Genomic DNA, 27,348 nt, shown 5'->3' with positions numbered 1-27,348 from the left:
GGGGCAGCGGGTGGTACGCAGGGGTGCTCGTGCGCCGCGGGGAGCCGTTGGGGGCGCGCGCGGACGGTGCGGGGGCCGTTGGACGGTGTGAGGGCCGGTGGTGGCCGTGGCGGCCTGTCATCCGGCCCCGGCTCCTCACCCGGCCCTGGCCTGTCACCCGCCCGGCGGGGAAGCCGGCAGGGCTTCTCCCGGGAAGCGGCACGCAGTGGGGAGCGCGCCTCCGAGCGGTGCAGGGGCCAGCTGTGAGGGAGGCGGCCACGAAGCGGGTCTTACTGGTTTCTCAGGTAAAAAAAAAAATAAATAAAGCTGTAACTGCGCGCACAGCTTTGGAAAGGATTGGTTCAGTCGGTTTGGTGTCGCTTGTTTTAAATTTCTTGCATGGCAGCCTCCGTCAGTTGTGTTGTACACGATGTCACAGTGTTGTTTTAGACACTGCCATGGTAACTCATCTACAGCCATTCAAGTTGCTCTGTTTTCATAAAGTACATTACATGCAACTGAAAGCAAAGGTAGGCAGTGTGTATATTTAAAACAAAGATACAGCAAAAAAGAAAAGTGGGAAGCAAGAAGAATGAGGGAAGGTGCCACACCTGCGTGTTGTGCAGCTTTGTGGAAACAACGCTCCTGTTAGCCTGTGCAAAAAAACACCTTGCATTTGTTCTTACTGTTGCTATCCATACGTCCTCTTGTCTGCTGCCTGTTTACAGACCAATACGTGTGACAGGTCTTGGGCCAGAAGACCTTGTAATTTACAGTTAATCTTGAATGTGTAATTAATGTCCCAACACACACACAAATCAAACACATTGCTCACAGAGCAGCCAGCAACCTGCACAAAACTCTCAGCTTTGTCTCGAATCATGCTACTTATGTTTCTCTCTTGTTGTGTGTAGCTTCTTTGGCCTTGCTCTAACTTCTGACCTCTCCACCAAACAGTGTCATACACTGAGTTACTTCACGGGACTGATCTGTCTATCTATCTTACTTTCTGAGAGGTTGTGCAACTCGTGTTTTGACTATGTTTCAGTTATCTAAAGTCTTTGGCAGGGAGAATGGAGGATCTTGCTCTGACAGTTGCTCACCTTTCTTCCCTTCCCTTGACAGTTACTGCTTCGTAGCAGAAGCAAATGGATGACAGTATTCCACTAGCCCAATATTCATTTAATCTGTAGGTTTTATGAGAGTTGGAGAAGCTGAAGTCCATGCAGAGATTTTCTTCAGACGTGCATCCTAGAAAGGTGATAATATCTAGAATGAAAGGAGGAGAGAGAACACAACTGTGGTTTAGCATTTGTACCATTGCAGCTGTTGGCTTCTGTGCGTGCGAGTCAGTGCTCAGAGAGCTCGATGGATAAAGTAGAGGGAATTGATTTTCCTATAGCTGACTCATGTAATGTGTGAAGTCGCGTAGCAAACTCTGTCATCTAACATACTGTATATGCTTGCATCCCATAAATGTAACATGTCAATGGGCCACAAAGCAATGAGCTGCTCTTAAGACAAACATCTGCAGGATTCCTCATGACCTTTGGGTCCTCTGTTACGCAGATTTGCATTAAAGTCTGCTTGGCTTCACTTGTTGATCTCAATCTGTGAGTCCACATCCAATTAAGTATTTGTACATTGCAATTTTTCCGTAGCTGCCTCAGCAGTGTCTGGATGAGCAAGGAACAATGTCTCCACAGGTCTCTTCTGCTGGGTCATTTATTTCTTTTTCTACTCCCTCTAGCTCTCACCATGCCTTCACCAGCTCAAGTGAATGGCTGCATTTAAACTGTATGTCAGGATTTGTATTAAATCTGGATAGCATAGTGTCTCTTTGACAGTCAAGTTCAACATCTTCATCAAAGGTGAAGCACTGGTTTTGTTCACCTGTCAAATTGGTCATCTTCACTGTTTACTTGAGTGTCATCTTACCCAGCTCACCCAGATTTACTGACAGACCAGTTCTGTATTTAGATACTGGAACTTTGCTGTGCTCTGTGGCTCTTAAAAATCTTTCTCCAGGTGGTTTTCTGGCTTCTTAAGACCTTGCTGTGTCTCAGTCCTGATGGGAATTTCCAGCTGGTCACATTGTTCTTTTTCTCACTTCAAAGATCTTTTGGTTCCATGACATATTGGTTGTTAGTCATATCTACAATCATTTTTGTCATCCCAAACTGAGATTATTGAAGCTCCATCCAGATGCTGTATAGATTACTGTTCTTTTGAAGACTGCATAGCTGCTTGCAGACTTCTGCAAATTATGAATTTACATTGCTTTAAGTTCTTTGATGGCATCTTCAGTTCTGTTTTAGATCTTCCTAAACTTTCTTTTGATCAACTTTGAAGTCAGAGACCTCCTCTATTGTTTCACTATTCTCTCTTTTTAAAAATTGGATGCTGCTGTCACCTTTAAAGCTTTCCAGAAGTGGTTAGCCCATAGCTAAAATTTGTAAAATTATTTTAGTAGCTAAGCATTTCGGTTTATTTGCTTGAGTGTTTCTTATATGGTCTTATGCAGTGGCTACTGGGTGTGCTAAATGCATGGCTTTTCTGAGGCAACAAAAGTAATCATACATTTCATCATTCTCTGATTCATAACTGGTTTACTCAATTAAATGTTCACTTTAAAGGTGTTAAATTTTAGTACTATTTAGAATTAACTCCTTTATCAATAATGAAACTTTCCCCCCAAGTGAAAATTTTCAGTAGCACCTTCTTTTTATTTAAAAATTAGAAGATCATATAAATATTTAGAAAAGATTCTTAGTCTTTGAAGAGGAAATAAGATTGAACTACATCAGATATACTGTAGCTTATATTTCCAGAAGTTCTCATTTCACTATCCTAATGTATTTCAGTATCGGTTCATAGAACTTTCTTGTTCCAGTTCCTGGATTCTTACAAGATGATCCCAACATTGTGTGGTGGGTTTTATCATGAAATTTGGACTCTGTGAGTCAAGTGCTTTTGTCTGTGACCTATGTTGATTTAGGCAGTATGCAATTCTGTAAGAAAGAGAGCAGTCCAGTCACATACAACATTTTAACAGCAGATTTATCTGATTAGGAAACTGCTTCCTTATTTATCTTGTATTCTTTCCTAATGCCTGGGTCTGACAAAGACGGGACTCTTGGGGAATAGAATGCCAGATTCTGCACTGTGTTTCTGCAGTTCCCTTTCATACATTCTTCAGAGATTCATGGCAACAAACTTCTCAACAGTTTGAATAGGAGGAGTTATATTTCTTCTTTCCAAGAACTTTGGAACCTATCCCATTTCATGTATAGTTTGTCTTCTCATCAGGGAAGCCTTTTCTGATCGGTATGAGATGTGTATACCCCAGCGTGAAGCCTGGATGTATTTTTGGAAGGGGATACTGATTCAGAGCCTTAATGTTTCAACTATAAATTCTGCTCTTTAAGTAAACATAGGAGAGTAAACAGTCTCTCTTAAAAATAAAACCGTAGCAACAGCCTCATGACAAATCATAGAACTTTGCAGTCACTTTGTTTTGTATTAAAGAAGTCCTTTGATATTGCTATAGGCACCACCTAACCTAGCTATAGGTGAGGGCTCTATTATAAACACCATCTTTCAGGCTTTATGACTCAGCAGCGAAAGCATGTTTCTGGTTGAAATGTGGTACAGAAGCTTGCTCTCTTTCTCTGCTGTAAGAGGATACCTTGGGTGTAATTTTATTCTGACCCCCTTCCTTTCCAAAATACATTTGACGCTGTAACAAAAACTTCTTTTTTTAAAACGCACATTCAGTCTATAACAACATTTCAGGAACTGGAAAACAGATTTACAAAGAGAGAGTTGGACTTGGTGTGCTAGTTGAACAGAGTAACGCCAGTCACGTCACATTCTGCCTCCCCTCGTGTAGCAGGCTAAGTAGAATGACCCTTTGTATATCAAATCAACAAGTTTTTGTTTTCACGATCAAACAAAGCCCTTGCATACAGTAAGGCCTATATAGCAGCCATTTATGGCCTGATCCTGCACTTCTTAAGAAAGAACACCTCCCCAGTAAAGTCTTTTGTTTTTTTCAGAAGGAAGTACAAGATTGAGCCAATAATTTAAACCAATAGTTCAGTACTTCATTGAATATTGTTAAGCTAATCATTAGTTAAGTTGTCATCATTTCAATTAAAAGTAGAAAAAAAAGAAGTTAAAATCCAATAGTAAATAAAGGTGTCTTCCAGTTGGACATTTTAATTCACATAGTGAAACTTTTCCTGAAACGACTGCTGGAATATGACAGACCTTCTGCTCTTACTGCTGTGGTATCCAGGGAAAAGTGGAGCAGACCTGGTCATTCAGGAATTCCTCAGGTGGCTGTTTGTATTGTAATTTGGTCTTCCTCAGTTGTATGAATTGTCTTGTTCTTGTACAAATACACCACTGACATGGTTAAAGGATCCATGTGCTCTAAGTAATGTACTGTGAAAGACAAGATACTTGTCACTGTGACAGTTGATCTGTAGACTTCTAAAGATAATACAATGAGCTGCAAAAACATAATTTTAAACTTAGGTATTTTCTCTGACCTCATTTTAGGCTGAGCTGTTTGTCTGAGATACTATGTATTTTACTCCTTGAGATACTAGATATTTTGTCCCTTACCATTTGAATATCGAAAAACATTGCAAGTGAAGCTGCCTTTTGGTCTTCCCAAGTATATATACAAATTCAGTTCTCCTCACAAATTAATGTTCTGCTTAACGAAACTGAAGTCTTTTCATTCCCCTAACAAAGACTGCCACATGCAGTTTCTGTAACTTCTTGCTGGCTGTTTCCCAGAAGGAGCATCAATGTGTTGACTGTAGAATGTACACGTCTGTTTTCAACTAGCCTGTGATAACCAAGTGGGATGTAAATCTAATTAAATTCAAAAAAGTTACAGTGTGTTGCAATAACATTCCAGATCTGACTTCAGCTGACGAAAGCAAGGAAATTCCAAGTGAAGATTGCTGCTATGTCCTTACTTCACCCCTTTTTATTTCAGAGTTTCAGGGCCTCAGAACTGTGCACACTTGACTATGTACTATATACAAAACAGTGTTCAAAGAGCATTGTCACGATGTCAGACTTTTAAAAATTAGGCAACTTGTGCAACTGTAATTTTGACTCCTTTGTGGACACAACTTATGATAGAATTAAGTAGCCTATCGTACACCATTTTTCTATTTTACCCCTTCCTCATTCAGGACACAGAATAGATGCCTCTCACAGGAGAAAACAGCTGGTTATTTTAAATCTCTGTGTGCAGCAAGTGCTCGTTGCCTTATTTATTTATTCATTCAGTGAATAACTACTTAGGTATTCTTAGGGCATTTGTCATTGTGTTAGTTAACACTTCATTAGCATTAGAGGAATTATTTCTGTGTTTCCTTTACAAGAGAAGAAATAGTTTCATTTTACTTACAAGGGAGTGTGGATTGGGTCTACAGAGGGCCTTAGTTCTGCACTGCTCGAATTTGTGGCAGTCAGCATTGAAGAACCTTGCTGGTGGGTGAAATCAATTGCAGCTAGTTCTCTATTCAGCTTTCCTGTGTGGTACATGGTGGAAGCAAGTGAAGGAACAGGATCACATGGGATCCACTTTTAACAAGAAGCTGGCTAAACTTTTCACTGTGAAAGGCCAATGACATTTATGTGACTGAAGTCACAGTGACTGGGGGCTTAACACTAAAAGAATCTTGTAAGATGCTGGTCTTGAGTCTGTTGTGTCCCATGGGCAGGTGTTATATCTGCTATTGGAAAATTGGCAGATGGACTATGCGCCTTTGCCTCAGCCACTGCAGTGTTAATTCAGGAATGTTGAGTTAGGTCCACGCTGCAAGTTCATAACCAGGACACTGACAAATAGTCTATTTTGACAACACAGCTAACATGGGAGGTGTTTCAATGCAGACAGGCAAGTGCAGCTGCAAAACTTAGAAGTGTGTCTCTCAGCGTCCTCAAAACCAACTGAGTTGGAAGGAGCCGCTTGCTCTACTTGGAGTTCACTTCTGTAAACTCTTTCATGTTAGATGCCTAAGGGGGCCCCTTTATACAGGACATGAACATTTAAAAGGTAGGAGAAACCATCCTGTCCTTTTCCTATACTTCAGTGATAAGAAACCCCAAAACTCTGCTTGTGAGGGACCTGGGTTTGGGTTCATCCTCCATCTGTGAATATATAAATTAATATTTTCCTTCACTCAGGGTATGCTATAACCATCATATGGTTATTACAGCTTCCTTAATCCTAGACACTGAAATCATTTAGTTGTGACTGTCTGGGCTGGACCTTTTGGAGTAGAATTAGCTTGCAGGGAAGTATATGCTAAAGCAATCAGAGATGTTTTGGGAACCTCATTGAAATAGGAATTTATGGAATGTAAGCGCCTCCATAGCTGGAACGCAACTGGATGAGAATTTTGAAGACAGTCATTTTGCATTTAAAGATCATAAGTGTTCATTTTCAGCATCTGAGTCCTGTTACTTGTGTAGTCACCGCGACTTGTCTCAGGTCACACAAGCAAATCAGTGACAGAGAACTGGGGTGAGGCTTCAGCATACAGACAAATACGTCAGACTGTGGAAAAATAAACATGGGTCTTTGTAAATAGAGAAGCTTTGTCATAATCATGAAGTTCTTTGGCGAACTCAGCAAACTGATAAACCAGGGTGATGATACATTCATTGTAGTGATTTCAAAAGAGCTTTTGGCACAGTCCCTCACCAGTGCTGCTAAAGAACATTAGCTGTCATTGGTTAGGAAGGAAGCCTGTCTTACAAATTAGTAACTAGCTGAAAGAGAAGGGTTAATGGGGTAGCAATAAATAGTCATTTTTTACACTGCAAGAGAGTTACGGTTGGACTCCCACAGGGATTCACGCTGGGGCCTGCACTACTTAGCATACTCAGAAATGGTCTTGGAAAGAGAGTGAGTAAGGAAGCAGCACGGTTTGCTGCTGATGCAAAATCCTTTACAGTAGTGCAGTATGAAGCTGAGAGCAGGGAGTTTCAAAAGGATCTCATTCTGCTGAGCAGCATGGGTGTTAAACTAGAAGTTGAAATTCAGTCTCAATAATTGTAAAGTAATGCATACAGGGAAAACCAATCTTAATTGTATGTTCCTAGTGGCAAGTTCTACATATGCTGTTATTGCTGAAGAAGGAGTTCTTAGAGTCTCTATAGGTAATTCTGTGGAAAGTTAATATCCAATTCCAAGTCAAAAACACCAGGAATTATTAGAAAAGGAAGACAGAATGGAGCAGAAAATGTTGTGACATCTTTGTGTATATCAGTGGTATGGCCACATCTAGAGAACAGTTTGAAGCTCTGGTTTCCCAGGTCAGAAAGAAGATAAAGGTAGAAAAGAATAATAAAACACAGAGAATGGTTTCTGTTTAAAACAGAACTACCAACACTTGGACTTTTCAGTTTGAAAAAGACAAAAATGACAATGCCTGGGCAACTGAGGGAAGATGACTGAATTATATAAAATGGTGGCTTGTGGAGAGAAGGTAGGGAGCTCTCATTCCTTTTTCTAGTAAGTGGGCACACAGGGGAAATAATGGACAGCAGGTTTAAAACAGCCAAAAGGTAGTCTTTTTTTTCAGATGCTGCAGAACTAAAGTATGGAGCTCACTGCTTCCAGAAATGTGGAAGCTAAAACTGTCATTACTTTCAAAAAGGGACTAAACTCAAAAGGGAAGCAGTGTATTGGCAGCTAGTAAATGGAATGGAATACAGTGGCCTTTGATTCAGGTTTTTCCTAAGCAATGATTTATTGAAAACTCTGAATATATATCAAGAAGGATTGTGCTATACCTGACCTGTTCTCTTCCTGACTGTTTAGGCCTGGTCATTAAGTTCAGAAGCAAGTTAGGCATACCTGTGTAGTCTGATACTGTATGGCTATTTTGCAGCTAGTACAGGAGAGAGACACCAAGATGGTCAGGGGACTGGAAAAATAGTGTGTGGTAGAAGACTGAGAGAACCAATACCGTTCAGCCTTTAAGGAGGCAGCTAACAGAAGATCTTACTGCTGCTGTCTGCATGGAAGGCCAAGCCAGATTCTTCTCAGAGGTGTTGAAACATGGGAAATTCTGCTTAGATACAGATATTTATTTATTTATTTATTTATTTATTTCTATCATGAAAGTGGTCAAATATTGGAACAGGTTGACCAGAGAGGTTGTGTGACCTCCTTCCTGGGAGATACTCAAAGCTTGACTAGACATGGTCCTGAACAATCGGCTGTAACTGGCCCACTTTGAGCAGTAAGTGGGCCTTGGTGGCCACCTGAGGCCCATCGCAACCTACATGGTTCTGCCTTCTAAAGATAGGTTCTTACCATGTGCTTGTGCCCTAACTGTACATTATTTCATATGGTATATTCATTGACAAAAGTTAAATGTATTTGGTCTGGGTTAACTAATATATATTAAAACTCAGTGCCAGAACATATTGGGGACAAGACACTTTGGATTTGCCATAAAGAAAGCGAGAGTCAGCTATCGTACTTTCTGTCAAGTGGCTTGACAGTAGTCATTAAAATACTTTGTAAAGATATGTCAAGAAGAGGAGTTGTTTGTCAGGGTGCAGCTATAGCAGGAGTCAGTAAATGGTACTGTTGTCCATGCTTACAGTCTTTGGTTTTTACTCCCTATGTCTTCTTTAAACAAATGATATATAATTAGTTTGCCAGACATTGAATGATGGGGAAGAGTATACCTAGCATAGCATGTTGTTGTAGTTTAGCCCCAGCCAGCAGCTGGGCACCATGCAGCTGCTTGCTTACTCCTTGCCCCCCTGGTGGGATGGGGAGAAGAATCGAAAGAAAAAGGTAAAACTCGTGGGTTAGCATAGGGATGGTTTACTAGGACAGCAAGGGAAGAGGAAAATAACAACAACAATACTTATAAAAGAATATACAAAATGGGTGATGCACAATGCTATTTGCTCTCCCCCCCGGAGCCCGATGCCCATCCCATCCCATCCCTGAGCAGCCGCACCTCCTCGGCCAGCTCCCTTTATGTATAAGTATATATATGAGCATGGTACGGAATATCCCTTTGGCTAGTTTGGCTCAGCTATCCTGGCTGCGTCCCCTCCCAGCTTCTTGTGAAAATTAACTCTAGTCCAGCCAAAAACCAGGACACATGTGCTGCCTTGTCACACAATGTGATTGTGTAAGTGCATATTCTCTGCATCTGGATCAAACCTGCCTCCAACAAGAAAGCTGGTAAAAAGAGGTTTTTTACTCCGATTTCTCTAACTCAGGTCAGTGCTTCTCTGTATTTGGGTTAAGATTTTTGAAAGATACAATAGTGCTCCTTGTGACTGACTGCTGCTTTTAACAGTTTAACAGCTGGCATGCATGGCATGAACAAACAATACAGACTACAAAAATACCCAAAACTGCTGATCACTGTTTCTCCCATAGTAACAACTTCTATTTGTAAGCTGCAGACCCTGTTACAGCTCAGCAACTTAACAACAGTATATTCACCAACAATACTTATGGAATAAGCTGAGTCCTATAGTTTTAAAGTACAAATGCACTTCAACTTAATTACACTCAGGCCTGAATAAAAATTATAGTGTTTGCATGTCTGCTAGTCTATATGTGGGTAGAAAGGCAGTGAGGTTAAGATAATAGGCTCAAAATGTATTCTCAGAAAACATTTAAAACCACAGCAGGGTGTGATTGTATGCAAATAAGTATTTTTGCAATAGCAGATTAAACACCTTAAGGAATTTGTATGGAAAACTGCATGCTTGTACATGATGGAAAGTATGATTAAGCACCAGTGTGTGGAGTTTTTGCCTTTGGTAAAAAATTAAGGCTGATTTAAATCAATCAATGGTTTTCTCAGTCTTTTCACAGTATATGTTGTAAGTCATGAATGGTGACTGCTAGAGAGAAAATGTTAGAAGTAACGTCTTTTTTCCTTGGGCCTGCATCCTTGCAAGAATATGTCCTGCTACAGTGTCCAGTTCAGGAAAAGCATTGCAGTAGCAGAAAGTCTGGCCATAGTGTAGCAGCATACAGAATCTGAGACAGTGAGAAAAGAAAACTGGCAAATTGAGGTAAACTTTTACTAGAACAGCTATTACTCGTATGTATTTTGCCATCAGTTTACAGAATGACTTACAGAATGTTTTTTATAAAACCTTCAAAGTATCTTTTTGATGCTTTTCATGAATGGATGGATTAACCATTCCAGGTTCAAGGACTACACTTAAATGAACTTTTTTTCCATGCTCACAGCTTGTTAAAATTACTTTGAGGGGACCCGGTGCCTATAGGGGCAGCAGATACCTTCACGAAAATGTATAGTTAGCAGTGGTGGAAGACCTGCATTGGCTTAGGCAGATAATCGCTGCTCTACTTAGTCATTTGCATAACTAAGGGACATTGTGGTTGGCAGAATGACTGAATTGTCTTTGGGAAATGGTCTTCAATGTCAAATTCAAATCTACGTTACATACCAGAGTTTGTATCTGCCTTTCTGAAACTCCTTTCTCTAACGCACAAGTTACTGTGTCCTGTGCAATGAGAGAAGTACCCTGGCTTTTTCAAGAAAATTGCCTTTTGGTGTGCTGAGGAAGAATGTTTAAAGGAACATTTAAAGTTGCAACCTAGATTTTTTTCCCCTAGCAGTGATAGATCTGACTTAGCAAAATCAGATGTAATGGTGTTTGTTTTCATCCAGTGTTTTTCCTATCTGGAGTAGAAAAGATAAAATACATTACTCCAAATTAACTTTGATGTAAATAGTGAAGTAAATTGGACCCACAGTGACCTCGTGCAGTTTCTCTGGGGTGGATGTATTACTTTATGCAAGAAATACAAGCTTCTCTGAAGAAGTCAAACTGTCACATTGAAAAACAGTGAAACACACTCTCTTTCTGTCTTTCAAAACAAGTCTGCCTGCTCAGCAGTAAATCTGCAGAGGGAACCCAAGCTCACACTGGCAGGATTACTCTTCTTTCCTGCCTCTTAATCATAATTTGTTAGTGAAAGCAGCGGTCAAAGAAAATGCAAGATCAACAGTTCTGAACACTGGTACAGCAGGCTTCACTCTTCTTTCATTTGCCTTTGTCCCACGTACTCCAAAATCACATCTAGACGTGAATGGATAACTGAGCATCGTGATTTATACAGACAGATGAAAATCGGAGGACTGTGAAAGATATCACCTACCCTTCTCTTGAAGGGTCTCACCCCTGCTTGGCTCAGTTTATGAAGCTGCTGCTGAACTACTGATCATAGCCTGACATTTTAAGAGAAGAAAAACATAAATGCCAGGTTGTTTTTTATTTCTCCCCAGTATATAAGGAGTGGGCTTCTTCAGGAAAGCGAGAACCTTCTTACCATGTGGGCAGAAACCACTAAGTGAGGGCAGCGGGCCATCCAAGGTGAGGAACCACTCCAGCCCTTGAAAAAATACCTTTTAAAATTAGAGCTGAGACAGCCAACATGGAAGTCTATGAGATAACTTTGGGCATGTTCCCTCAGAAGAGGCATAGAAGAAGAAAAGATGAAGTACAGCAAAGCAGAATTATTGGTAATGGAATATAAAGCTGCTTTTACAGTGCCTCATTTTTCAGCCAGCATATTATTTCTCACTTTTAGGACTGCTTAAATTTGCACATAAAGCTGGTAGAAGCAAACTACATAATTGCTTGAAACGAGGGAAATAAAAGCAGACTTGTTAATTTAATGGTATTTTAAACAATAATTATTTTAAGCAGAAATAATTAGATTTCCCTTCAATTACATATAATAGCATATATTTTAAGCCAAATCAGGGACAGAATCAAAATATATACCAACATTATTCTCTCACGCAGTCTAAAGGATGGAGACCAAGGATGTCCTGCTCATGGAATTTTTCCCAAAGCAGTTTGATTTAGGTGGGAATAGCTAACTCTACTATAAAGAGATGTTTGTCCCAATTGTGTTTGTTATTCCATAGTGCCTCTTAGGAGGAGGAGAGAAAGCTGACAGAATAGTTTTTGCTTTAATAAAGCATTTAAAAAATGGCTTGTGTTTACATTAAAGAACCCAAAGAAATAGATATTCAAGATGAAGTGAGAAAAGTTGAAGTTTATGAGTCTTTGACTCCTGGAGAAGTTCATTCCACTCCTAAGAAAGCTTCAGTCCCCTCACGGAAGAGAGCTTCATTATGACAGAAGAACCAAACTGGTAACTGTGGGCCATAGATGATCTTTGATGGATTTTTCTTCTCTGTGTGTCATACCCTTGGCCTTTCCTGAGATGTTCAAATAGTTGCTCTTTGTGTTAGAGCTCAGGGCAGGCTGCATATCCTGGTCTTATTTAAGACCCATTTGTCAGTGCAAACATCTATGAAGCAGCCTGAAGTATTTGGGGTTTTGTTCTACATTCACAATTGGCAGGTACGGGCTTATTTTGTCAAAGTAATGAGGCAAGATGCTTAGAGTTTTTGTTCTTAAGTTTTCTTCCCAAGGCTATTTAGTTCTGTACCAAACAACTGCATGACCACTCCAACCCTCAATCAAAGCCTTTATGATACAAATGGGAGATTTTCAGAGAATTTTGGGTTAAGTCTCATTTCCGTCTCTCCTTTTTTTAAAACCTGAAGAACAATTTTCATGCAAGTGACTTCCAGGAATATGAATTTTTTAAAAGCAGCCTATTTTGTTTAAGATGGTGAAACCCATAGACAGCAGTCACTTCATTTATCCACTATAGTCAGCCTGAGTTGTGTTGCCACAGGATGAGAACTGTACTGAATGCTTCTTCAGTTCAAAGTGGATGAAGGGTATAATTTTAGAGCTGAAAGACATTGCTTACAGTTCAAGTAAAGAACTGCAATTTATTATACCACCCATCCTATATTGCCCATTTAGATTGAAGGCCTTCAGGCCTGGAACTCTGCCTGTGCGTTTTACATGTACAGTATTCTCAGGATGCGATATAAATAATATATCAGCAGTGGAGGGAATAGCCCAGTGGTGCAATCCACAACTGAGAGAACCTCTCAGATATTATGGAACAAGGCCAGCATTACTTCAAAAACTTTTTTTTTTTAGACAAAGTCAGTCAAATGCCTAAATTAAAATCCCACTCAATTGCTTTGATCTTATCAGATGCAGTATCTGTATGTTCATTTAATAAGCCTCTCATGCATTTTATCTTTATGCTTAATTTAAATATGAGAAGCAAACACATTTTATATAGTTGTTATTCTCCAATTACTACAAAAGCTTCTTAGAATCTTTGATCATGAGAATGTTATTTCAAATCCAGTTCTGCTTCACAATTACAAAGTGTTTTTACTGAAGTTAGTTTGGATGCAATTCTAGTCCAAGTGGAGTAAACCACAGGCAGTCCTCAAAAAACAAGTATGACTACAGAGCAGTAAAGAGATCAGAATGCACCCAAGTAACTGAGTTGATTTATTTGGTGGTGGGTTTTTTTAAGCAGAAATTCCAACCAAAGCTGTAATGATAACAAGTGTCTTACACAGTGCATCAATGATTTAGCATTAGATGCAGTTTACAAAATGTTACTATTATTAAAATAGTGTAGATCAGCAAATTTTATTTTTTTGTATCAGGGATACTATCATAGAGGTTCAGCCATAGGGTTTTGGTTTTTTGGGGTATTTTTACACAAGGCCACAGAGAGGTGACACGGATATAGTGGCCACTAACCAAGTTCAACATGCTTGTGAACAGCTATTAGATGATTACAAAATGTACTCAGAATTGTCACACAAACTATCTCTAGACTTAGGTAAGACTCTGAAGCTAGCACTCTACAGCATCAGTGTCAGATAAAGCTCTGGAAGTAACAGCAGCAGTAAAACCAAGTCATACTTTGCTTTTTGTCTTACAGATAATTTCTCTTTAGTACTTGTCGAGTGGTGAAGGAGCTGTAGCATAGAACTGAGGAGAGAGATGGAACTTATAAAGGGAAATCTTTGGGCAAATGTACAAAATACGAGAAAATAATTTTACTGCAAATTCAACACAAGGGCATGCAGTCGCAATGGCTAGGTGACAAATTGAAGAAATCGATTGTTTAAATTTATGCGTAGGTATCTATCAGACTTCCAAAAGCCTTAGCTTAATACTCGTAAAGGAATGCTGTGAAGTCTAACTATCATGAAATATAAAACATTACTAAAGTGGCCCTTTTCTCAAGTGGCCCTTCTACTATGAAAATGTGGGTTCTTCATTTACTGATTTATGACCGTCATTCACCAGAGGTCTGACTGAAACCCACTGACTTCACAAGGACTGAAGGGCAGGTTTATTTAGTGAAGTACTAAGCATTACCAGCTCCAAATGCAGAGGCAGGGCACTTGCAAGCATTTAGTACCATACAGGGTCAGTTTAGACTATGAATGAAGTTTAATTAAATTTCACTTTTCAGACAATGAAACCATGAAAAGTTTTACTGCTTTTCCATTTTAAAATACACATATTGTGTTAGTCTGTTCCAAGAAAGTAACACTGAAACTCATACAAATTAATTGAATCTTCTTTACAGTAATGACTTTGTTTCTGCCTTTTGTCCTTGAGGGAAAAAAATTACTGGAAAGAATTCTCAGCCTTAGAAATGTATCTTCTCTATTCTCAGGAAATGCACAAGGACTAGGACTCATTGCTGGTTTATTAATAAAAAATAAGCAAAACTCAAAACACTGTTTATTTTAAATTCAGTTAGACTGCATTAGCTATTTGAAATGGTAGATTCATGACTGTTAAATGCTGTAGAATGAATCTAGCAGGAAACAGGCAGGACTAGCAGACTATTCAGTGATGAGATGCTCAAAGCGTACAAACTACTACCCAAGAGGAGCAGCCACATGCTGACTTGCAGGCTTGGCAGTTGAATGCATACCAGATCAGTTTTGCCCCCTTGACATTGCCCACAACATTCTGTCATAATCCAGGGCGATGCCCGTGTTCATCTAACACTACGGTTCCTGGCGGTTGCTGCTAAGGACTAAAAAAGGAAGATTCAGAGCGACCACAAAGCTTTGCAAAGCAGCGGATGCTTTGATCAGTTCCAACCACTACACAGGAGGGTGGTAGAGTCCAGTCTGTCTAGTTTAATGCCTATCCTGTGTCTTGCCTCACCATGCAAATGTGCCTAACCTGTAGCAAGAAGGAAAAAAATCAATTCCAATTTGTCCAAAATACACATTTCTTCCTCAGGAATATTTAGCTAATGGAGTAAATATTTATGAAGGAAATACTTCCATACAGAAACCATGAAATAACACCAAAAATAAACTGCAAGCCCCTCAAACCTGACTTTTCAACATTCTCCATATTACCTACTCAGAGTTCAGGTGGCTTAGGACCTGAATGGAGCGTTAGGTGGCACATAGTTATCACTCTATTCAGGATGGTGATTAAACAAAAAGTGACCTGGATTAATTCTTGCTGTAATAAACATAGACAGGAAGAAGGAGCGACATGCTGGGCCTGCTACATTCAACAGACTCAGCACATGGAGCAGCAAAGTGCTGCAGCACTATTCATACTCCAAGTTTTGAGTCCAAAAGCTGTCACCCTTGTTACATGCAGACAGGCATAAACCTTGGTTTTTTTTGCCAACTCTTAATACCTGTATTTACCCAGCATGCTAGTGCTTAAAGATGCAAGCTTAGAAACTATGATTTAACTGTGAAATGATTTCAAATCTTTTGTTCAGAGTCATTAAAGTGAGGTGCAGTTTTGTCTGATCAATTCAACAGGTGAAGACCTTTCTTAGCCATATGTCTTGTTTCTTGATCCTATGAATAAAGATACCAAAATGTTTCACTGAGAATCTTAGAAGTGTATTTAAATAAAAACCATGCATTTTAATAGCATTCTAGATCAGAGGTTAAATAAAATTTAAAATGTTATTTGAAATAAAATGTTTAACATAAATATTAACATAAAATATGTTTAAAATGTTATTTGAAATAAAGCTGAATTGTAGAGTCTGAAAAAAATGTAAGATTTGCTAGACATTGCAGAATTAGACATTGAAGAAAAAGCTTTTGATCGCTTCAGGTGAAAGTATTCGCAAAGCAGAAGCCAGTAGATCAGATGAAATTTGTTTCTGTCCTAAAGTGCAGAATTCTCCACAACTGTGGGAATAAGTGCCAGCCACTCTTTAACACATGAACACCTTAAAAAGTACAGTAATTATCAGGGAGGGAGTAGGACAAATACTACATATTCCAATGCTAATGAGTTCTTTTTATGGCCTAATCAGTATGCATTCAAGAGGATTTTCCTATGAAAATTGAAATGTAACTTTTAATTTTGGATGTGTATTAGCCATTTGCATTCTGCTTCACTAGAAACATGATTTCATGTTCTAGCTTAAAACTTTTTAAAACAGAAATAGTATAAATGTATCAGAAATGAGTGTTAAAATAAATCCCAACTAATTATATCATGATGTATATATAACAAGAATTTCTCATTGTTGCTGTTCTTTTTTTACTATCCTAATTGTCTCTTCTTCCCCTTGCTTAAATTAAGCTCTTCTTCCCTACTGTATTCAGGAAAATTAAAAGTTGCAACATACTTGGAAGCCAAAGGTTCATTCATAGTATTCATTAAGCAGTAAGTAGTCAAAGAAGCTTATTAACTCTATCAACATTAAATTTAAAAAAAGTAATTACTTGTGGAGAATCCTGCCATTTTCCACCTGAAATTAAGTGCAAACAGTTGAGTGCGAGCAAAGCATGCAGTCCAGTAGAGTACCTAAGTTATGTTTTGTTCATTCATATTGTCATACAATCTCAGCCTGAAAAAGCAAAAAAAAAAAAAAAAAAACCAAAACCTAAAAACAATCCCAGAGAGCCAGAGAGATTTGTATTTTGAAAGCTACTTCTTTTGCCAAATGAACAAAAATTGCAAACATTACTTTTTTTTGCTTCCTGGCACAGCACATTTGATTTGCTCACAAGGCTGCTGAACAGTTTCCTAACATGCAAGAGATAATTTGGTCATCTCTACAGAAGCAAATACAAGTTGTCTCATCAGCTGATCAAGTCTCAAAGCAAGTGAGATCAAGCAAAGATATCACAGATCTGCCAAAAATCCTAGTAATTAAAATGCTGCTGAGACTGGATATACCTGCCACCTGGTGTTTGGAAAACAACCTTATGTCTGAACACAAGCTGAAATGCTCTTAAATCTGTATTCCCATTAAGAAGCAAACACTACTGTATTTAATATGGATTAAATGCATAAGCAGCAAAAGTGTTTTTAGGTTGGTATTATTACCAGCATCTGTCTAGAAAGAAAAGGAACAGGGTGACTTAATGTTCCTTCCAGTCCCATCTCTACTAACCACAGAAATTCTCAAGTAAATCTTTGAATTAAGTGTATTTACTCATCTCCTGTCAGATAATGGCACTTTTGATGGAAACCTCCTGAGTACAGCCTTATACAACTTCACAGCCTAACTGTAAACTACAGTGTGCCAAACCCAAAGGCAAAGGAAAGAAGTTGTATGAGATGGAGCTAGGTAAGAAAGCAACTAGCAATAAGTAATACTGGGTAGGAAGTAAGTAAGCAGTCAGTGTCTGAAATAACTGTGATGACTATTAACATCTCTTAACTAAACTATGTAAAACCCCCAAGTCTTTATAGTGGAAGCGGCAATGACAGTAACTACCACTTTTGCATGTTTGATGCCTAAAGTAAACATTCCTCATTGGTAAAATTGATAACAGTAAGCATATAAACTGAGATAAACTGAGTTTTATCTTTATCTACCAAAGGGTTACTTCAAGTGGAGCCTAAAGCTTCAGTGTTGGCAATTGGACAAATTACTGTGCAATTCAGTGCTATCAAACTATCTATAGCACAATGAAGGGGGGTTTTTTTCCCCCTCCTTTGCAAAGAAAATTGAAATACATCTGTGTTTCACAATTATAACTCAGGATGAAACCACAGTCTAAAGTCAGTCTCAGCAATATAAATAGCATTTAAGTTAGCACCCCTGGCAAGCACAAACTGTAACTATTTGTCTGGAATCGCATCTTCGCAGGGCTGCCAAAAATAAAGCGGCATGTAGCATTTGGGTTTTGCTTGTTCTTCAAGGCAATGGAGGTCAAATGCAACTGTGTCCTTAGGTGCCCCACTCTATTTCAGTTCTAGTAACACTGAAAATGATACACACTAGAAGGTCAACACTATATTGTACATTTACTTTGTACACATGCTCTCTCAGGTGCTTGCATCAGCAACTCTTTTAACAGCAGAACACATAGGTCCAAACATAACATGTTAATTGAAACCCATGCAGTTGCATGTAGGGAAGGTAGCTGTAGGTTTATTGTCAAATGCAGGGAGGCGGGTTTTTTTCACATTTATTCACAAGCCAAAATCCTAAACCACTTAATTCTCATGAACTTTTTTCCAGAATTTAATTGCTGCCTAATACAGGGCTCAATGGCTTTCTCAGCATCTGAAGAAAGTATTTTCTAATGAAAACACAGAACATATTAATGAACTTTGTAAAGCAGAAGATATTCTTCCTGTCCCCTATCAACAGTAACTGCTCAGCACAGACAGATGTTAGGACTATTTTCTTGCCTTAGTATTGATGGGGAAACCTAATGACTCTTGTGTAATCTTTACAGAGAGCACAAAAAAGAGGGAAAAAAAATAGAAAAAAGTTGAAAGAAAAACTGGGGGGGGGAACCCCGCTAACACAAACAAAAATTACATCTCTAGCACGTTGATGACTACTGACAGTGGAGCCAGGATCATTGCTTCTGTAACGTTGAATACTAGGCTGTTTATTGGATGTTATTAAACATGTAAACACAAAGAATACTTTAGGCTCCTACGAAAATGTTGGATTCAAAAGGTATCACTCTGTTCTTTTTTGGTCTGTTCAAGCCCATTGCATCAGACCTATTCTTGTTAGTCACAGCTCTTGCAGAACCTATTTCATATTCCATCTGAGTTATTCTACCTTAGTTTTATTTTAATTGACCAATATGAAGATGATAATGTTGCATTCAACCTGGTATCACCAAAACTGCTTTCCATTCCCATTTTTGTTTCAGCATGCACAAATGGACCTTAAAAACCTCCTCAGGAAATGGAATAAATCTGCAAGAAGCTAAGAGAATGTACTTGGGAGGACTCACTTTGTGCTAACCTTATTGTATTTTTCCTTAAAAAAAAATCTGCTACTGATGATTGTCAAAGACAAGGAAGCAGCCAAATAAACACTTTGAACAATAAGGTATCACAAAAGAAAATTATATGGATATTTTTTTAACTTTTCACTGAAAAGTGTTATTTCAACCTTAAATGTATAATGTACTACGGCCCATGCAAGTCTTATTTCCAGTGCACAGCTCTGAAAATGGCACATTGTACTGTACTGCAATTGCCTAGCACATTCTTCTTCAGCAGCTGTTTAAAAGGAAGTTGGCTACTGAATCAATAGACCAAACCAGTTAGGTAGCCAGAAAAATTTGGATAGTCTGCAGTGCTAGGAAGGATCTGTGTGGACACCACTGGTACAAAGCTGTTCCTCAACCTCTGTGTATATATAATACCATAAACTAAATATGCCAAATTTTAACACTTTATTTCTTAATGAAAAACCTAAGTCTATGTATAGAGTGTTAAAACTGTTTCAGTTCTAAATCTTTACCAAGCTGTGGTAAAAGCCAATCAGTTGTTTCAAACATGAAGAAATGAGTGCTTTGTTCTCAAAGTGTTAATAATATTGTTTTCTATAGGAGAGGGAATGTCAGATGTTTGATTCCCTATAGCAGAGTTTACTCCAACACTCTACTTTGAAGCAGTAGAAAATATGCCCAAGCCCTTTCAAAACCTGAGGTAGCACCATCTCTATCAGGCTCTTTTACCTCTAGAAAAGGGAAGAAAAAAAGAAGGGGAAAAAAAAAAAGGATGTTACAGGCAAAAGATCACACACTGATTTTTCAGGGAGAACACTTGCTAGTTACTTCAGAACATGCATTGGGTTTGCATGGCAAGGTTTTGGTAGTGGAGGGGCTACAGGGGTGGCTTCTGTGAGAAGCTGCTAGAAGTTTCCCCCATGTCTGACAGAGCCAATGCCAGCCAGCTCCAAAACAGACCAGCCACTGGCCAAGGCCGAGCCCTTCAGCAACGGTGGTAGCACCTCAGGAATAATGTATTTAAGAAGGGGGAAAAAAAAAAAAAAGCAGCAGTTTTTACAGCCAGAGGAGTGAGAGGAACAACTCTGCAGATGCCAAGGTCAGTGCAGAAGGGGGAGGAGGTGCTTCAGGTGCCGGAGCAGAGATTCCCCTGCAGCCCCTGGAGAAGACCATGGTGAGGCAGGCTGTCCCCCTGCAGCCCATGGAGGTCCATGGAGGACCCCACACCAGAGCAGGGGGATGCACCCGAAGGAGGCTGTGACCCTGCAGGAAGCCCACACTGAAGCAGGCTCCTGGCTGGACCTGTGGCCCCGTGGAGAGAGGAGCCTCCGCTGGAGCAGGTTTGCTGGCAGGACTTGTGACCCTGTGGGGGACCCATGCTGGAGCAGTCTGTTCCTGAAGGTCTGCACCCTGTGGAAGGGACCCACGCTCGAGCAGTTGGTGAAGAACTGCAGCCTGTGGGAAGGACTCACGTTGGAGAAGTTGGTGGAGGACTGTCTCCTGTGGGAGGGACCCCACGCTGGAGCAGGGGAAGAGCGTGAGGAGTCCTCCCCCTGAGGAGGAAGGAGCGGCAGAGACAACGTGTGATGAACTGACCACAGTACAGTATAAATATTAAACAAACTTCTACAAAATAGGACCGGAATAATTTCCTGCTTCTAAGCATAACTTACATAATTGATGCATTTATATGTGTTAAAGCAGATGTGGGGCTAGAAACTCTTAGCTGTAGATACACAAGTTATTTAAAATCCTGTTTTCAGAAAGTTGTTTCACTGTGCGGATAACAGGCAGACATTCAGAAATCACTGTAACCAGACTTAAGCAACTTGCATACCATTCTATTTCAACCTCTGCGTTAAATCAAGGTATGCTATTTACAATTGTTCTGGAAGCCCACAACTGGACAGAGGCAAAAAATATTAACATAAAAAAATGCATGTTTTATTTTCAGCTTTAAAGATGCATCTCTGAGCAATCAGTAGAAAAAAAAACAAGTAAAGTAAACACCAGCATTTGGTAAAATCACATCGAACTAATACAAGACTTAATACAAAGTTTTCATATACCACACAAATAGTTTAAAAAAAAAAAAAAAAAAGGAGCCTGGACTCCAAGACCCCTTCTACTTGAACTAAATTGTTAAGTACCTACAGATTTTAAGTATAAAACAAGGATACATTCTTTCTTTCTTCTCCCATTTATGAAGTCAATTGCCACATACTTCAATCATTTGCAAGTGAAATTCAGGTAGTCTCAGTGACAGAATTGAAGACAACACATAGAATTCCATGACTGAAGTCCTTCTGTTTTCAGTATAGGCTCTTCGTCAAGTCAACACTCATCACATATCTTTAGACTGATCATCTTCTTCAAGCTTTCTGATTTCATTCTTTAAACAGTTGATGGTTTCACGACTTGCTTTTAGTCTTTCTTTAAGCTCAGCTATTTCAAAACTAGTTTTCTTTTTGGCAGCTTCCAGCTTTTCCCTGGTTTTCACTTCAAGATCTGCAACTATGGTGGTGATAAAAATAAATATTGTAAGTACCATGAAAAGTTGTATTTTTTTTTTAATAGCAACAATAATTTGGATGGTATGTGTCCTGAAAAATAAAAAAAAGGTGAGGGGGGGAAAGAGCTTGTTTTGTGGCTTCATTCAGCCCATCAGTTTTGTGGATGGAGTTATATAATTCACTAAATCATTTGCCAGAGTTTTTTAAAGGTTAAGTGGGGAAAAAAAACCTGACATGTTGACAGCGAATAAATGGGAAATTACAGAGAATTACAAATAATTTGCATGTGGTGCCCAGCGACAGCACATGAGGCCACAGACACAAATTGAAACACAGGAGGTTCCCTCTGAAGATCAAGAAACACTTTTTTTTCTGTGAAGGTGACTGAGTACTGACACAGGCTGCCCCACTTGTGGAGCAGTGGCAAAAAAAAAAAAAAAAAGAGTCTTATTTTTTATCTACTTCAGTAGCATGTTTTAAGGAAATATATACAAAAAACTCTACTAAACATTTCTATCTACTCTCAGGAGAAACACGCAGAACTTTTAAGTAAGAAAAGTTTAAATTTGGACTTTTTTATCATTCAAATTATTAAATATTTTCTACACATAAACCATAACAACATGCAAGGTAACAAAATCCACCTCGAGACTGGCTAAACTGAGGTAGGAGAATAGAAGTAGCTCACATGTCCACACACCTGAACAGACATAAGGCAAATTGGAACCCTAACTTGTAGAGCTTCAAACTCATAACCACTCTTAGCTCCAGGTATTCACTGTCTAAAAATACTCAACATTTGCTGTTGTCATGGGAACATGCAGATAAGCCAAAGGCCAGGTGAGCCAGACTACGATGGCGTTGGAGCTGGTAACTAACAAGGTAGGATTTGGGCTCAATAAATACTAGATTTGCTTTCTCAGAGTAGAAGATAAGGGACGAAATTCACAAGATCAGAACAGAAACCATCACTAAATGCATTATGTTTTATGAATCAATGTATTTTTGTTTCATTTCTTTAATTCCCTTAAAATTCTGGTGTATGTTTAAAGACAGATTAGATAAGGACACAAAGAACATTAAGCTATAATGAAAAAGTATGTTCTGAAATGACCTACAGTTAAAGAATTAGGCAGAAAGGAAAAAGACAGGAAGAGCTTTCAGACACTACTCTTTATCCCAAAAGGGTTGCTGCTTTGACTAAAACTGTACTGTTCTGTATTTCAGTGCTTGAAGTGTGATCTTTGCTTGCAGTTAACGTCCTGATCAGCCAAACAGAACTTTATCACAAATACAGTGGCCTTAATTTATTCTCTAACTCATTTCAAAGATGTTAAACTAGGCATAGATCATGCCATCACTTTTCATACTGAGTTATTTATAATTTTTTTCCTTTTCAGCAGGCATACAGATCAGAAAGTCTTAAAAGTTTTCAAAGAAGTATTAGTATCTTTGCAAAAGCTGAAGCTAGTTTAATGCAAAAATATCACTTTTTAGCAGCATCCAATTCCATTGTACTGCTACGGCCCAGGAAAAAACCAAACCACTAAAAGCAAACCCAACGATTGTTTATTTCTAAAATTACAATATTTTCATTTCCAACTTACACTCTGTTTCATGCTTATAAGCACCTAGCGTTAGCTGACGAGATGTTGTTAACAGCTGCTGCATCATTGCAGTAGGATCTTGAAATATCTACAAAGGAGAAAAATAAATGATATCACTAATACTCTTCAAAATAAAGTGAGGATTACATTAAAAATTTTCATACCATTTCATCGTAGAATTCAGAAACTACAGTTTTCTTTCCCAGGATGGCATTGGTATCAGACTGAAATAGTTTCAGCAAGTGATATAAGGTTACCTGTACAAAGAGAGAATTTTATTAGCTTGACAATTGTAGGGAAATACAAATCTTGTAGATATCAACAAGCAGTATTTGTTCTTAATAAACAATTGTATAGGATTTAAAAATATTTTAGGAATGCAAATGTCATATAACTTCAGCAGAATTACTGAAATTTAATATTCAGTGTTAAACACACTAACTATCCAAAGGCTCCCTGTTACTTTAAAAATGTCTGGGCAAGCGGTTTAGGATCGGTGTATAAAAACTACTAAGAATACCTTCTTGTAGCATTTCCAAATAGATGAATTAGTTCAAGCCAACTTTGCCAATTAATCAGTTAGAAAGTGCTTTCTGTGACCCTGCCATCCCTTCTTGTGAAAGAAAAACACTGGGGGGGAAAGCTGTGAATAGCTTTTCACTGAAATTTCTCCTTACAGAGTTACTCTGCCATTACTGCACTGTGAACAGCAGGAGCTGGAGAGGAACGGGAGCCCTCTGTCCAACCCTGAGGAACTACTGACCACTTGGACCATGACCTGGGAAGAGGGGACACAGCCCACACTTCTTCCCTTCCACAAACAGGCCCACGAATGGTCGTGGAAGAGAGCGATACCTTACTCTGGTTGGTACTTCCTGGAAAGGAAAAACACGACAAGCACTGAAAGAGCCTTCCAAGAACAGCAAAGAGAAAACACCCAACCAACTTTAGGACAGTTTGGTCAAGCTGTGAACAGAATTAGTGTGACAGGTCAGAGTGCTACTGAGCATGCCAGTGCAGGAAGTCCTTTCTAGTCTAGTATCAATTTTCACATAATCAAGAAAAACATAAAATTCAGTTTCCCTCTCATTCAGCAAAAAACGGCTAAAGCAGAAGGATCACTGTAGTTCATGCAACAGAAGGAACTGAGTCTTTCCAGAAGTAAACATCCCCTTCCCCTAAAATATGGTAATCAAGTTTCCTACATAAACCTGTATAAACAAACCTGCAAGATATGTCTAAAACAGGATGGGAAGAAATAAATTCCAGTGCTTTATACAAGTAGAGAAGTGTCTTAACCTGGTTTTCTTAGGAAAGAAACTAATGCTAGCATAGTACCATCGCTGCTTTTTGACTGATTTTGACCAGTGGATGTTGTCTACCTCGACTTCAGCAAGGCTTTTGACACCATCTCCCATAACAGCCTCATAGGCAAGTTCAGGAAGTGTGGGTTACATGAGTGGACAGTGAGGTGGGTTGAGAACTGGCTGAATGGCAGAGCCCAGAGGGTTGTGACAAGCACCACAGAGTCTGGTTGGAGGCCTGTAGCTAGCAGTGTGCCCCAGGGGTCAGTACTGGGTCCGGTCTTGTTCAATGTATTCATCAATGACCTAGATGAGGAGACAGAGTGTACCCTCAGCAAGTTTGATGATGATACAAAACTGGAAGGAGTGGCTGATACAGCAGAAGGCTGCGCTGCCATTCAGCGAGACCTGGACAGGCTGGAGAACTGGACAGAGAGGAACCTAATGAAATTCAGGGCAAGTGCAGGGTCCTGCACCTAAGGAGGAAGAACCCCAAGCACCAGTACAGGTTAGGGGTTGACCTGCTGGGAAGCAGCTCTGCAGAGAAGGACCTGGGAGTCCTGATGGACAACAACCTCTCCATGAACCAGCAATGTGCCCTTGTGGCCAAGGCGGCCAATGGTATCCTGGGGTGCATTAAGAAGAGCATGGCCCCAGGTCGAGGGAGGTTCTCCTCCCCCTCTACTCTGCCCTGGTGAGGCCACATCTGGAGTTCTGTGTCCAGTTCTGGGCTCCCCAGTTCAAGAAAGACAGGGAACTACTGGACAGAGTCCAGCGGAGGGCTACGAGGATGATGAGGGGACTGGAGCATCTCTCGTATGAGGAAAGGCTGAGAGAGCTGGGTCTGTTTAGCCTGGACAAGAGAAGACTGAGATGAGATCTGATCAACGCTTACAAATACCTAAAGAGTGCGTGTCAAGAGGATGGGGCCAGACTCTTTTCCGTGGTGCCCAGTGACAGGATAAGGGGCAACAGGCACAAACTGGAACACAGAAAGTTCCACCTGAATATGAGGAAAAATTTCTCTACTCTGAGCGTGCCCAAGCACTGGGACAGGCTGCCCAGAGAGATTGTGGAGTCTCCTTCTCTGGAGATATTCAAAACCCGCCTGGACACGATCCTGTGCAACCTGCTGTAGGTGATCCTGCTTTAGCCAGGAGGGTTGGACTAGGTGATGTCCAGAGGTCCCTTCCAACCCCTACTGTTCTGTAATTTTGTAAATCTGATAGACAAAAAAGGAAAAGATAATTAAAATATGCAAATATCCTAGAACTAGGAAGCTACATGAAAAAGAAATCCTCAGTGTGTGTTCAACCCAGGTAAGGTGCAACATGTGGTCACATATTAGTAAATGTCAGAGAAGCCAAGCACAGGAAAAGCCATCACGTGTGGTAAAGCACAGAAACAGGAAAATGTGGCCAATCATTAAATACTTTTCCTACAAGAACAGGTTTTATTATGTCCATGGCTGATGGGACTTATTTTGGCCAGCAATATACTTCAGCACAGCTTTAGGCCACCATAATTAATTAAGTGTTGTTAGACGTTCATTGTACTTACAGGTCTTTCATTTGGATCGATGAAAAATATCTTAATGATTATTTCAAATTCACCCCAGCCTGTTTCGGTGATTTCATATGGTGGTTTGGTAACAACTGCAGCAGGAAACACAGAAACGTTAATACGGTGATAAAGCCTCAGTGGAACTAATCAAGTTCCCAGTTCTAGGAGCAAACGCCCAAATGCGCAACCCACCTCTTAAAGGATTACCGTAGCTTTCATGCAACTTGAACTGAATTTTTTTCACATAGGCAGACATATCCTAAAACAGAAACAGCATTATTTCTGATTATTTACACAGCACACCAAACTGCTATTAATCCAACCTACATGCCTATCGTTTCTTCTGATTTTAAACACAGTAGGAGAGCAAGATGGTAGATCCAAGAACTAGTAGGGGCACGCAGGTCTGTCGGTATTTTGTCCCTCAATGCTCTTCAGTTTTCCCCCCAGCCTGGAACTATCACTCCAAAAACACAAGAGGAAAAGTGCCTTCCCCCCTCTTTTTCCTTTTTTAGAAACCCACCAGCCTGTGCATTTCCTCCGCTTCTGATGCCCAAACGCCCTTCTGCCCTCTCCTCAAACCCCGGCTTTTTTAAACCCGGATTCACTGCTCCGGGGTGCTGCTGGCCCGACAGCGGGAGAGGTGGAGGAGCTGCCCCGTCCCCCCACGCTCTGCCCCTGCGGTCCCGCAGGCAGGAGCGGCAATGCCTTCCCACGGCCCCTTAACGCCTTACCTCGTTTCTGTAAGGCTTGACGTAAACCGTCCACTGGTGAGTGTGACCATCTTCTTCTCTTTTCTTCCCAAAATACCGCGCGACGTTTCCATACACGATCGGCTTCACAATGGTAACACCCTTAAAAAAAAAAAAAAAAAAAAAAAAAAGACAACAAACAGAAACGATACGTTTTGAAAGGCGTTTGCTGACTTTCGTAGCCCGAGTTAAGCTGGTGTCAGCAGAGGCCCCGCGGAGCATTTCCCGCCCTCCCTCCCGGGGATCCGCACCTTCACCCTGCCCCCGGAGTCAGGCCCGAACTCAGCCATTCTCTTGAACATATTGCCCCGGAGGGGGCGCCGCCCGCAGCCGCGCCGCCCGCGCTCAGCTTCCGCGCCGCGGCCGCCAGGCCCCGCCAGGCCCGGCCCGGCCCGGCCCCCGCCGCCGGCCCGCGACCGCCATCCCCCGCGGCTTCCGGCGGCGCGCTG

At 40.2% G+C, this 27,348-nt stretch overlaps 1 protein-coding gene and 1 long non-coding RNA gene across 2 annotated transcripts; one reads left to right on the top strand and one right to left on the bottom strand.

Moving 5' to 3' along the window:
- The first annotated feature begins 43 nt into the window (after nucleotides 1-43).
- Nucleotides 44-24,669, top strand: LOC129211690 (uncharacterized). Its single transcript, XR_008578921.1, has 3 exons — nucleotides 44-284; nucleotides 21,636-21,700; nucleotides 23,960-24,669. It is a non-coding gene; the product is annotated as an uncharacterized LOC129211690 (long non-coding RNA).
- YEATS4 (YEATS domain containing 4) lies at nucleotides 18,351-27,348 on the bottom strand. The gene is made up of 7 exons (XM_054839159.1): nucleotides 27,151-27,348; nucleotides 26,882-27,001; nucleotides 26,340-26,406; nucleotides 26,145-26,239; nucleotides 23,445-23,537; nucleotides 23,281-23,368; nucleotides 18,351-21,674 (listed from the first exon to the last, which is right to left on the bottom strand). Exons 1-7 carry the CDS (start codon nucleotides 27,199-27,201, stop codon nucleotides 21,505-21,507), a joined length of 684 nt encoding a protein of 227 aa, XP_054695134.1. The 5' UTR covers nucleotides 27,202-27,348; the 3' UTR covers nucleotides 18,351-21,504.

This window comes from Grus americana, chromosome 1 (assembly GCF_028858705.1).
Source record: "Grus americana isolate bGruAme1 chromosome 1, bGruAme1.mat, whole genome shotgun sequence".
Taxonomy (NCBI): domain Eukaryota; kingdom Metazoa; phylum Chordata; class Aves; order Gruiformes; family Gruidae; genus Grus; species Grus americana.
This window is presented reverse-complemented; position numbering and strand designations above follow the sequence as displayed.

What these genes read in the sequence shown, in the direction of transcription:
- YEATS4 (XM_054839159.1), bottom strand. Translation starts at nt 27,201, where the DNA reads ATGTTCAAGAGAATGGCTGAGTTCGGGCCTGACTCCGGGGGCAGGGTG. An exon ending in ACTCCGGGGGCAGGGTGAAG is followed by an intron (nt 27,002 to 27,150) that starts GTGCGGATCCCC and finishes TTTTTTTTTAAG; the next exon opens with GGTGTTACCATTGTGAAGCC. An exon ending in CTGAATTCTACGATGAAATG is followed by an intron (nt 23,369 to 23,444) that starts GTATGAAAATTT and finishes TCTCCTTTGTAG; the next exon opens with ATATTTCAAGATCCTACTGC.